At 34.3% G+C, this 12,506-nt stretch overlaps 1 protein-coding gene and 1 pseudogene across 1 annotated transcript; both read left to right on the forward strand.

Moving 5' to 3' along the window:
• On the forward strand, window positions 1-1,956 carry LOC116129708 (annotated as a pseudogene).
• Window positions 1,957-4,050: 2,094 nt separating this feature from the next.
• LOC116129710 lies at window positions 4,051-7,610 on the forward strand. The gene is made up of 4 exons (XM_031415428.1): window positions 4,051-4,668; window positions 6,926-6,989; window positions 7,098-7,190; window positions 7,480-7,610. Exons 1-4 carry the CDS (start codon window positions 4,051-4,053, stop codon window positions 7,608-7,610), a joined length of 906 nt encoding a protein of 301 aa, XP_031271288.1.
• The last annotated feature ends 4,896 nt before the right edge of the window (window positions 7,611-12,506 follow it).

Here is a 12,506-nt window from a genome sequence, read left to right on the forward strand (position 1 = left end):
ATGAACAATCAACTGCCTCAACAGGCCTTTGCTTCCCTTTTGTCCTGTATCCATGGACTAATAAGATTGAAAGAGTTGCTTGTTATCTTTATCTTGTTGCATGCCGAGACAAATGTCAACATCATTACTGTTAAATTTAATCAAATTCTAATTAGATTTATAGAGCCAAACTTTCTGTGCATGTACAAGTACTCACATTTTGGTGTTCCTCAACTTTCTACCTTATGATCCTGAGATGAGATAATTCAAGCTATTTGGTTGCTCTTATCATTCATTTGATTTTACATTCTGATTGTTCTAAGCTTTACAGTCCTTCTACAAACAAGAAACCCTGGAGTTCCTTACTGTTTATGAATCTACATTGCCATTGATAACCATTGCTCTTTTAACACTCGTTGCCATTGTTGCTGGGTACTTGAAACACAAATGCTCATGGTGTCTTGGCAGAAAACTTCCACCAGGGTCGTTAGGATTTCCACTTGTTGGAGAATCCATAAGTTTTGTGAGAGCACAGAAGCAAAACAAGACTGATGAATGGATTCAGAGCCGCATCAACAAGTTTGGACCAGTATTCAAAACCTCACTGCTGGGTTAAAAAAACGATGGTTTTGACAGGCCAAGCTGGCAATCGGTTTGTGTTTAGTGGAGGTGATAATGGTATATCCTACAACCAACCAAGCAGTGCCGTCAAAATGTTTGGAAAATACAGCCTCTTTGATATGTCTGGACAGCGGCACAAGCTTATTAGGGGTGCCATTGCGAGCTTTCTAAAACCTGAAAGTATTCAGAGATATTTGCATCAAATGGATACTCTGCTTCAGAAGCAGCTACCCGAGGTGACAGAAAATCCATGAATCTTTTCCTACTCCTTTTAGTTTCTGCTTACTTTGCTTTATTAATCAAATTGACTCAGGAGCTTGATGGGAAGGATTCAGTACAAGTTTTGACATTGATGAATAAGATAACATTCAATGTGACTAGCAGTATATTTTTCGGGTTACCAGATGGGGAGTCGAAAGATCAACTTTTGGAAGATTTTTCAATTACCCTGAAAGGAGTATGGGCAGTTCCTTTGATTATTCCAGGGACTACACTTCATAGAGCATCGCAGGCACGGGGCCGGGTCTGCAAACTGCTCTCCAAGCTGATATTGAACAGGAAAACACAAATGGAAGAAGGAACAGTTGACTCCCAAGACAATATCATCTCTAGCCTCCTTGTTCTGAGACATAAAAATGGTGAACCTTTACTTGAACGGGAAGTTCTTGACATATTTTTAACCTTGATAATTGCTAGCCATGATACAACCACAATTCTCCTCAGTCATTTTGTAAGACACCTGGTCAGGGACCCAGAGGTATCTATCAAAGTGCTTCAAGCTGTTGAAAATATATCTTGATAATGTAGATTACATCAACTGCAGAATCAGTTTTTTTATGAAAGTCTTGTATTTGAACAGAGCAAAGAGAAGTTGTTAAAGCTAAACAGCAAAGAGACAGAAAGCTCAGCTGGAATGAAATGCAAATGATGAAGTAAACATGTAGAGTAGCTCAAGAGCTCATGAGATTTACTCCTCCCGTTTTTGGAAACTTTCGACTTATAACAAGAGACATCACTTTTGATGGCTTTGATATTCCTCAAGATTTGATGCTTCTTCAAGTTCAAGGGCATTTCCCACACACATACATCCCTTTTGGAGCAGGACGAAGAATATGCCCCGGGGCTGAATTTGCAAGAATTGAAAGTTTGCTAGTGATTCATTATTTAATAACAGAGTATGAGTGGACACAACTCATCCCTGATGAGCCTATTACTCGAGATCCCGTGTTATATCCTGCCATGGGCCTCCCTTTCAAGCTTTCATCTCAGAAAATATGCATAGAAATTGATGAATTCATGGTTGCATTTGTTAAGATCATGAAAGTTTCTGTCCACGATTATTTTCAAGGCATGTAAAGTTGTATTTGTCCAACATCATTAATTTAGTAGATTATTATAATGTATATATATATAATTGGATTTTTTCCTCTTTAAACTAGCTTTTGGGGCTCCTTCCTCTCTTGATCGTTGTTATTCTAAGTTAATTACATTGTCATCTTTTAAAGTTTGGTGAAAAAAATTTCCCCTTTCATTTTTGGGAAAGTAACGATGATACCCTTAAATAGAAACTCGATCAATCGAACATAATAATAACACCCTCAAATAGAGATTCCATAGTTAAACATAAATAGTGAAAAGGATAAAAAAAATCTTAAATAAATGCCTAATGGCTTTAATTAAAAAATCATCTTTAAAGTTTGGTAAAAAAAATTCCCTTTCAATTTCAGGGAAGTAACGATGACACCTTAAATAGAAATTCGATTAGTCGAAAATAATAGTAACACTCTTAATTGAACATGATGAAAACGATAAAAAAAAATATATATATATTTTAAATAAATGGTTAACGGTTAATCAAACAACTTATTATCAGAAACATTATTAACGATAACGGTGTTAACTTTTCAAAATGCTGGAACCTTTATTTTTATTTTTTTATTAATAAGTTAGAATATGATTAGTTAAAATAAATTAGATTATATACACATTTATCAGATGGTGGTTACTCGGCCAAGTAGATAAGCTGACATGGTCACCACGTGGCAAGACTTGTAATCATTCAGTTGGTGAAGACGCGCAGCGTGTGGCTTCTTAAACGATGCATGCAATTTTAACAAGCTACCACGTGCTCGCCAGTTTTTTCACGTGAAGCCGTCACAATCACCACTCTCCACCGTTCGATAAAAAATGACGGCTTCGATCAATCATGCGGCAGACCCCCGCGTACACGACACTACTTATTTAGATTTACTCCTCGTGGACCTCGTCGGACTCAACTCTATAACGGCCACAATCCCCTACAACCGTTTCCTTATTATCCCATTACAATCATCCAATAATAATTCCATTACAACGCGTAATTTAATTTATCTTAATTCCTAATAATTATACAAACTAAACTAAGAATTTCACTAAAGCTCAAAACCATAAACATGGTTTGATATAATTACAAATTACAAGTTTATATTATAATTATCTTAATTCATAAAATCAATTTAATTTCCTATCAAAACAATAATTTGGGGGAATATCAATTGGCGGACACATTTTCTAAAATGAGATCGTGAATGGACACAAGTGCTAAAACTCACTACAAATGGACAAAATTATATTAGTTACTGTTAAATTTAACAAAAAATGATATTAAAAAAAAAAGACATAAATGCCTACTAATAACTATTAAAATAAAAAATTTCATATCATTATAAAAATTGCAAAAGATTTTAAAATAAAAAAGCCTAGAAAATAATAAAAATAACAAAATAACAAAAGCGATCAATAGTGGCGTTGATCGCTAGCAAAGCCAACACCGCTTGCTAGATAAAGGTCAAGCCAAGGGTGTTGGCATGGCCAACGGTTTGCCATGCTCAACTAGACCGTTCTAGCCAATTTGAGTTGTCATTGATCAGGTTAGGCATAGTAATTTAACATTTTTTAACGGTAATTTATCCCTTTTTAGAACTTGTATTCATTTGCAGTTTCTTTTAAAAAATGGTATCTTAGAAAATGATATTCTCTTTAATAATATATAATAAAGTAATAATCTTACACATAAAAAAAAAAAAAAAAAAATTACTTGGAAGTTTTTTCCCCCAAAAAGAAGACTCAAGTATCTATATATAAATGTTTACTGTTTTTAATGTATAAATAAAAAAAAGTAGTATTTATATTTAAAATGGACGCTGATGTGAAACGGCTGCATCAAACTCAATTCTATACGGATGTAGATAATTATTTCCGGAGTCAAAAGTGACCAAACCCAAAAACAAAAGGCGAAACTTCTCTAAATATCCAAAATCAAACCAATTCTTCCTCCAATAAAACGCCTTTCAACTCTCCGCCAATCACACCTCTCCTCATTCTGGACCGCCATAAATCAAAAACCACAACCGATATATAATAGCATCACTTTCTTTCGTTTCGGTTTCTGATTTTGATTTTCATCCTAGTATGGCGTCGGTGAGCCTTCGGTGCGGCGGAGGAGCGATGTGTTCAGTGCGTCTCGCCGGAATCGATCTTCATCGCGCTCAATCATCGATGGTGGCGATGATCGGCCGAGGTAATGATAATAATAAGTGCATGAACCCGATTTCGATGTCGTTGGCTCGTATGGACAGTTTGGAAACGAAGAGGACAAAACAGAAACGAGATGAGACAATTTCGCATGAGAATGTGATCGACGAGTGGATGAAAAACTCCGTCTCTGAGATCGTCAAGAACTTACGTGAAGCGCCATTACTTGTCCACGTGTACTCCGATAACGGTCATTCGACGAGGTTGAAAACGGAGAAGTCGGTGTCCGAGGACTGGCCGTCGGTGAAATCAAAATGGGAGGACGGAACGACGCCCTTTCCGGAGGGCGTGATTTTCGTGAAACAGTTAAAAGATGACAAAGCGGAAAAAGAATCAGATTCGTTGATGGGAGAGAGTGACTTCAGTCGCGCGTGGGGGATTGTGGTGCAAGCGGAAGGGCAGAGTTGTTTGCCAGCGTGTTATTTGTTGAAAACGAGTCGGGCCGGGCCGTTAGCGGGGTTGGGGTTGTGCTGTACGCACTTTTGTCTGATGAAGGTAAAGAGTTTGAGAGAAACGGCAGAGGCCCAGTTGAGTAATTGCTGGCTATTGAATGGTCATTAATTAATTGTAATAAGGAAGGACTAATTTTAGAATTTTGTGGAGAATCCAAAGATCCCACAGAAGGATTAAGACTCTATAGATTCATTATCATATATAATTTTTGTTCAGTTTAATTTTATTTCTTGACTGAATATCTAGTTTGATCGTAAGACAATTATTGAATCGGAAAAACTAATATTGACATTGATAGAAGAAAAATATTATTAAATTATGATTTGATTTTGTTTTCCTTTTTTAATTTAGGGATTTAACTAGTTTTTTATTTAAATTTGGAGTTTAATTGAGTTAAGCTTTATTTTCTTATTTTATAATTTCGATGGTGACTTTTTTCCTCTCTCTGGCAACATATTTTCTTCTAATCACTTATTCAAAGTGTTTGTCTAACCTTATAAAAATAAGTGTATTTAAGTTTATAAACATTTGAAATTTAAGTAATTATATGTTTGATTAAAGTATTTATAAGTGATATTTAAGCTTATAAACATTTGAAATTTAAGTAATTATGTATTTGGTTAAAGTATTTATAAGTGATTAATAAGTAATTGATGCGTTTGGTAAAATGTGGTTTAGAAGTACATTTTATTATTAAAATGACTAAAAAGGATACTATAATAACATGACTTTGAAATATAAAAATAAGAATATACTATGAAATTTTAAAATTAAATAAAGATAATATGATAATATATTTGGTTAAACCAACTTATAAGCACGAGTGTTTATAAAAAAAAAAAATTGCTTATAAGTCCAGTTTATAAACCCAAAAAAGTTATAAAAAAATAGCTTAATTTTAAAACTTATAAACTAGTTTGACTAGCTTATAAGCTTAGACAAATACTGTCTAATAGGATTAGGATTTGGCTATTTATATTTTTTATTTAGCATTAAGAGTGACGGACCCTACTATTATATACTCCCTCCGTTTCAATATAAACGACGTTTTAAGTTTCTACACAACTTTGAATGAAACAATTTCATTTCATTTCAATTTGATTTTTTCCTCTGATTTTGCAAGTGGAAAAAACTTGTTTTTCTAGCTGCACACATAAGTGAGTTATTTAAATAATTTAATATATATATTGTCAGAGTAGAAAAAGAAGATGTGAGCGATGGAAAATGTGGAAGAGAGGAGATGAGGGGAAGAGAGGAGATGAAGAGAGAGAGAGGAGATGTGGGCCATGGAAAAAAGTAGAGAATGGAGATGTGGGTCAGAGACAAGTTAACGTCATTTAATTTGAAAAAAATTTACACCCTTAAAAAGACATTTATAAAAAAACAGAAAGAGTATGTTTTAAGTTATTCATAATAGGGGTGTTAAAAAAAAAACCAAAAAATCGAATCAATCCGAAACTGAACCGGAAAATTGGTTTTTTTTGGATTAACCCCAACCCCAAGATATTCTAAAGATTAACGGTTTAATAATTCTTATATTTTAAGGTTTTCATATCTATGACAAATACAAAGAACAGATAAGTAGAAATAAAAGAAGTTCATCAAAAGTAACTCTGTAAGATTAAGAGATGTGACCGAAATAACATAAAATAATTAAAAATGATAAAATCTTAAATAATGTAAAATAAATTGATGTATAAATTGCGTTTTTATTTTAATAAAAAAAAATCGTTTATAACATTGGTACATGAATTCGTCAATTCGTTTATCTCCTGGCTATTTTATTTTTATTTTTTTGGATGATTAAAGGTATTTTAAATTAATCTATATATATTTCAACTAATCTTAAAACTATCATAAAAATTTTAATAATCACCAATGTAAAACTCGAACTTAAAATAGTATGTTAAATCCTCTTTATTTTACCCTTAGCAATTGCATAATGTGTTCCATCCACTTTTACACTTTATATTTTATATATAAATATTGTCCTTCGAAAATTAATCAGTTTGATAATTTAATTCAAATACTAATACTAATACAAAAACTTTTAATTTAAATTTTAGGATAATTTCACATTGTGTTGAATATATGTATATTCACCATGCCCGGGTCTTTCAATTTTCAATACTCTGATCTCATGACCTAATTGTCTCTCAAATCTTCTTCTGTTAGATAATACCATGCGCATCTTAGCATCCCGACTATCTACTGTAATTTCTTTCCCTCAATCTGCTTCACTTCTTATTATCTTCCAATTCTTCATTTTAATTTCTTTTTTTTGTCAAATTTTGTGCAGCATTTGTGTAGAAGAAGATCCGGGCATGCTCAATCCCGTAACTTCTCATCCCGCAATGCGAAAGGTGGATTTTTTATTTTTGTGTTTTTCTGGGTAATAATTTGATTCGCTAATGCTTTGTTTGGTTGCAAAGAAATTAAAATTTTTTCTTTTTAACTTGATTGACTTGTAGATGAGATCTTTATTAAGCATAGAAGGGTTCGGTGGTTTGTCAATTCTGTGACTGCAACTTATCTTGTATATCTTTTTGGTCTTCCTTTCATGGGTATGAGAATTGATTTTCGGAATCGATTTTCGACTAGCTTATGTTATTGAAAGTTTCTGCCTTTGAATGGTTCTTAACTTAATCTTATGATTTCCTAAAATTAGGAGATAATTTGAAGATGCGACACGCTATTTTACTTTTGGAATCCAATTTTCCCTTTGTTAAAGCTGTGGGAGCTCATAAAGTAGTAAAAGTTTGTTCTTTCTTCTTTAATGACATTATTGTTAAGATTGGAGATTGTTTATGGACTGCATCTGATATTGTAATTTTGTTTTTCTATTGGTCACAGATGAAAGGAGGATGAACATAGTGGAGATTGGTGGTGCGCAGGAGCTTGTATATATGTTGGGGGATGCTGAAGACTATTATACACGGATAGAAGCACTGAAGGCTCTTGCTGCCCTTTCTGGCTCAGGTTAGTTATGTTTGCATTCAGATGCTCACCTCACTAAAAATGAACAAAATTTATTAGTTATGGTTAAATTAACAAAAAATGATAAAAAAGAAATAAATGCTACTAATAACTATTAAAATAAAAAATTCATATTATTATAAAAATTGTAAAAGATTTTAAAATAAAAAAGCTTAGAAAAAATAAAAATAAACAAGCAATCAATAGTGGCGTTGATCGCTAGCAAAGCCAACACCGCTTGCTAGATAAAGGCCAAGCCAAGGGTGTTGGCATGACCAATGGTTTTGTCTATTCAACTAGACGATCTAGCCAACTTGAGTTATCATGTCAGGTTAGACATAGTAATTTAACATTCTTAACGGTAATTTATCCCTGTTTGTGGGTTTAGTTTTGAACTCGTATCCATTTGTAATTTTTAAAAAATTGTATCTTAGAAAATGATATTCTCCTTAATAATACATAATAAAGTAATAATCTTACACATAAAAAAAAAAAAAATTACTTGGAAGTTTTTTCCCCAAAAAGAAGACTCAAGTATCTATATATAATGTTTACTGTTAATGTATAAATAAAAAAAGTAGGTATTTTATAAAATGGACGCTGATGTGAAACGGCTGCATCAAACTCAATTCTATACGGATGTAGAATATTTCCGAGTCAAAAGTGACCAACCCAAAAACAAAGGCGAAACTTCTCTAAATATCCAAAATCAAACCAATTCTTCCTCAATAAAACGCCTTTCAACTCTCCGCCAATCACACCTCTCCTCATTCTGGACCGCCATAAATCAAAAACCACAACCGATATATAATGCATCACTTTCTTTCGTTTCGGTTTCTGATTTTTTTCATCCTAGTATGGCGTCGGTGAGCCTTCGGTGCGGCGGAGCGAGGATTGTTCAGTGCGTCTCGCCGGAATCGATCTTCATCGCGCTCAATCATCGATGGTGGCGATGATCGGCCGAGGTAATGATAATAATAAGTGCATGAACCCGATTTCGATGTCGTGGCTCGTATGGACAGTTTGGAAACGAAGAGGACAAAACAGAAACGAGATGAGACGATTTCGCATGAGAATGTGATCGACGAGTGGAGAAAAACTCCGTCTCTGAGATCGTCAAGAACTTACGTGAAGCGCCATTACTTGTCACGTGTACTCCGATAACGGTCATTCGACGAGGTTGAAAACGGAGAAGGCGGTGTCCGAGGACTGGCCGTCGGTGAAATCAAAATGGGAGGACGGAACGACGCCCTTTCCGGAGGGCGTGATTTTCGTGAAACAGTTAAAAGATGACAAAGCGGAAAAAGAATCAGATTCGTGATGGGAGAGAGTGACTTCAGTCGCGCGTGGGGGATTGTGGTGCAAGCGGAGGGCAGAGTTGTTTGCCAGCGTGTTATTTGTTGAAAACGAGTCGGGCCGGGCCGTTAGCGGGGTTGGGGTTGTGCTGTACGCACTTTTGTCTGTGAAGGTAAAGAGTTTGAGAGAAACGGCAGAGGCCCAGTTGAGTAATTGCTGGCTATTGAATGGTCATTAATTAATTGTATAAGGAAGGACTAATTTTAGAATTTTGGGAGAATCCAAAGATCCCACAGAAGGATTAAGACTGTACAGATTCATCATAATATCATTTTTGTTCAGTTTAATTTTACTTTTTGACTGAATATCTAGTTTGATCGTAAGAACAATATTGAAAAATAAATTTATGAATCGGGAAGAAAAATATTATTAAATTATGATTTGATTTGTTTTCCTTGTCATTTCATTTTAGGGATTTAACTAGTTTTTTTATTTAAATTTGGAGTTTATATTTAAGAAGTTTAATTGATTAAGCTTTATTTTTATGTTTATCATGGTGACTTTTTCCTCTCTTGGCAACATATTTTCTTCTAATACTTGTTCAAAGGGGCGTTTGTAACCGTATGAAAATAAGTTTATGAGTTTATAAACATTTGAAATTAAGTAATTAATATTTGGTTAAGTATTTATAATTGACATTTAGCTTATAAACATTTGAAATTTAAGTAATTATGTATTTATAAATATTATAAGTGATTGATAAGTAATTGATGCGTTGGTAAAATGTGGTTTATAAGTACATTTATTATTAAAATGACTAAAAGGATACTATAATAACATGACTTTGAAATAAAAATAAGAGTATACTGTAAAATTTTAAAATAATAGAGATAATGTGGTATACTTGTCAAACAAACTTATAAGCACGAGTGTTTAAGGAAAAAAAAAAATTGCTTATAAGTCCAGTTATAAACCCAAAAAAGTTATGAGAATAACTTAATTTTAGAACTTATAAACTAGTTTGACTGACTTATAAGCTATACAAAACACGTCTAATAGGACTAAGATGGGCTAGTCCTATTAGACGGTGTAGAATTTTCTGCTGCACACATAAGTGAGTTATTTAAATAATAATATAATTATATATTGTCAGATTAGAAAAAGAAGATGTGGGCGATGGAAAATGTGGAAGAGAGGAGAAGAGGAGAAGAGATAAGACAAAGAGAGAGAGAGAGGAGATGTGGGCCATGGAAAAAAGTAGAGAATGGAGACGTGGATCAGAGACAAGAACGTCATTTAATTTAAAAAAAATTTACACCCTCAAAACGACATTTATAAAAAAACAGAAGGTATGTTTAAGTTATTCATAGTAGGTGTGTTAAAAAAAAAAAAAACCAAAAAATCGAATCAATCCGAAACTGAACCGGAAAATTGGTTTTTTTCGATTAACCCCAAGCCCAAGTTATTCTAAGATCAACGGTTAATAATTCTTATATTTTACGGTTTTTATATCTATGACAAATACAAAGACAGATATGTAGAAACAAAAGTTCATCAAAGTAACTCTGTAAGATGGGTGTTTGTCTGAGCTTATGAAATTAGCTTATAAGCAATAAGTGCTTATAAGCTAATTTTAGCTTATAAGCATTAAAATTTAAGCAATACGTGTTTGGTTAAAATACTTATAAGTGACTGATAAGTAGTTGACGTGTTTGGTAAATATGGCTTATAAGTTATTTTATTATAAATGACTAAAAAGGTACTACTAAACAAGGGTATACTAAGGAATTTTAAAATAAACAAGGATAATGTGGTAATATACTTGGTCAATAGTTTATAAGCATAGTGCTTATAAGCCAAAAAAAAAAAAGTACCTCCCCCCAACTTATTTTTTGGCTTAAAGCCCAACTTATAAGCTAAAAAAATGTTATAAACAAACATGTAAGCTTAAGTTTTAGAGTAATTCTTCTCCACCCTCTACGATCCCCTAAACCTACAAGGCAAGGTAAATCAATGAAATAGCTTCCCGACACTCTAGGTATAATCTATCCTGTCTCACCCGATCACTCAAGTTCGATTGGTTAAAGACTATCAATGAACACCGATAAACGCTACAAGGCAATACCACTAGTTGATACGCGATTAACAAATACAATTTGTCAACACGTATAATCCAATCAACCAACTTCACAATAAAAGCAACAATAGTAAAAATTAAATTAAATCCGAACACAACTCAATTACAATCGATGGGAAGTAATGAAAAGCAATATTCATCATTTAATTATTTCAAACCAACGTTTATCATTCAGCAAATTCTATGAAAACATTAAATCATAATAAACAACAATATTCATTACAAGTTATGCTCAAATCATATTAAAGTATCGAAATCAAACATGAAACGAAAACAAATATAATCTGAAGCACAATACTACCAAATGTCCTATAATCGGGCTCATCCAACTAGTCGAGAGCTGATGAGGAGAGTCGTGGAGTCAATCTCGATCTTGCCTATGCCGTAACAGACAACCAGGAACTTAACCGCTCATGGTGGTGATGACAGAGGTTGAAACGGTGGAAACGAAGCTGACCATGGCGGAGGGGAGGTAATCGACAGCGATATGATGCGAAGAAGGGGTGAAAACGACCAACGAACAGCCCGGAATACAAACAGCCGCACTCGCCGGAAAACGTTAATTTTCCGATGGGTCTTCCGGAAACAGTGGTGGAAATGGGATCCGAAGGTACCGATGGAAAGCTCTGGTGATGGTGAGTTCAGATCAGGTCCTCGGGAGGTGAGGAGTCACCCAAAATGAGTAGGATCTGGGCTGGAAGATGAAGAGGCGCGGCGGCGATTTGGCGAATTCCGACGGTTTTTGCGATGGATGAAGCTTGGAAATGCTAGATTCTACCGTGGGGAATGAAGATCAAGTCTTGGGGAGCTGAAACGTTGCCGGAAAAAGGCGAAATCTGGCCTAGAATGCGAAGCGTCACGGTGGTGGAAGATGAAACGTCGCGACAACTCTTCACTTCCCACGGTGGCGTTGACGGCTGATGAAGATGATAGGTGGTCGGGGAAGATGAATCGTCGCCGGAGGGAGACGAAGGGTAGCCGGAGCTCGCCGGAAACTGGGTGAACAGCATCCACGTTAACGCGACTTTTCGTCTTCTTTTATAGAACAAAATGCAAAATATCACTTTGGTCCCTACACAATTGAAATGTGACAAAATCAGCCCTTATAAATATGACAGTTTACTCCCCAAACAGCATAAATGAGACAAAATCACCCCTAATCCATAAACCACAACTTAATATCAACTCATATCATTTCCCAAATCATTCCAAACATGTTAAATTCATAAGAAAAATATTAGGAAGTGATTTTCGTGAATAAATTCATAAATTCTTTAATTTTCTCAATATACTTCAATTTAATCACACTTGGGGTATTTTTATCAGCAAAATAGAGTCACTTTCATAACTCTAACAGGGACGACCGTCCATAACGGATGAACGGCCGTCCCTAATTTTTATAAAAAAAATTAATCTATTTTATTTATGGACGGGCGTCCTTTAAATGGGGACGCCCGTTCGTAGTAAATGG

The sequence above is a fragment of the Pistacia vera genome, unplaced genomic scaffold (genome assembly GCF_008641045.1).
Source record: "Pistacia vera cultivar Batoury unplaced genomic scaffold, PisVer_v2 Contig213, whole genome shotgun sequence".
In the NCBI taxonomy this organism is placed as follows: Eukaryota; Viridiplantae; Streptophyta; class Magnoliopsida; order Sapindales; family Anacardiaceae; genus Pistacia; species Pistacia vera.

Excerpts from the sequence above, each read along its gene's own strand:
- LOC116129710 (XM_031415428.1), top strand. The coding sequence starts at position 4,051 with ATGGCGTCGGTGAGCCTTCGGTGCGGCGGAGGAGCGATGTGTTCAGTG. Across the intron at positions 4,669-6,925 it reads CGCACTTTTGTCTGATGAAG|CATTTGTGTAGAAGAAGATC; the intron begins GTAAAGAGTTTG and ends AATTTTGTGCAG. Across the intron at positions 7,191-7,479 it reads TTTTGGTCTTCCTTTCATGG|ATGAAAGGAGGATGAACATA; the intron begins GTATGAGAATTG and ends TATTGGTCACAG.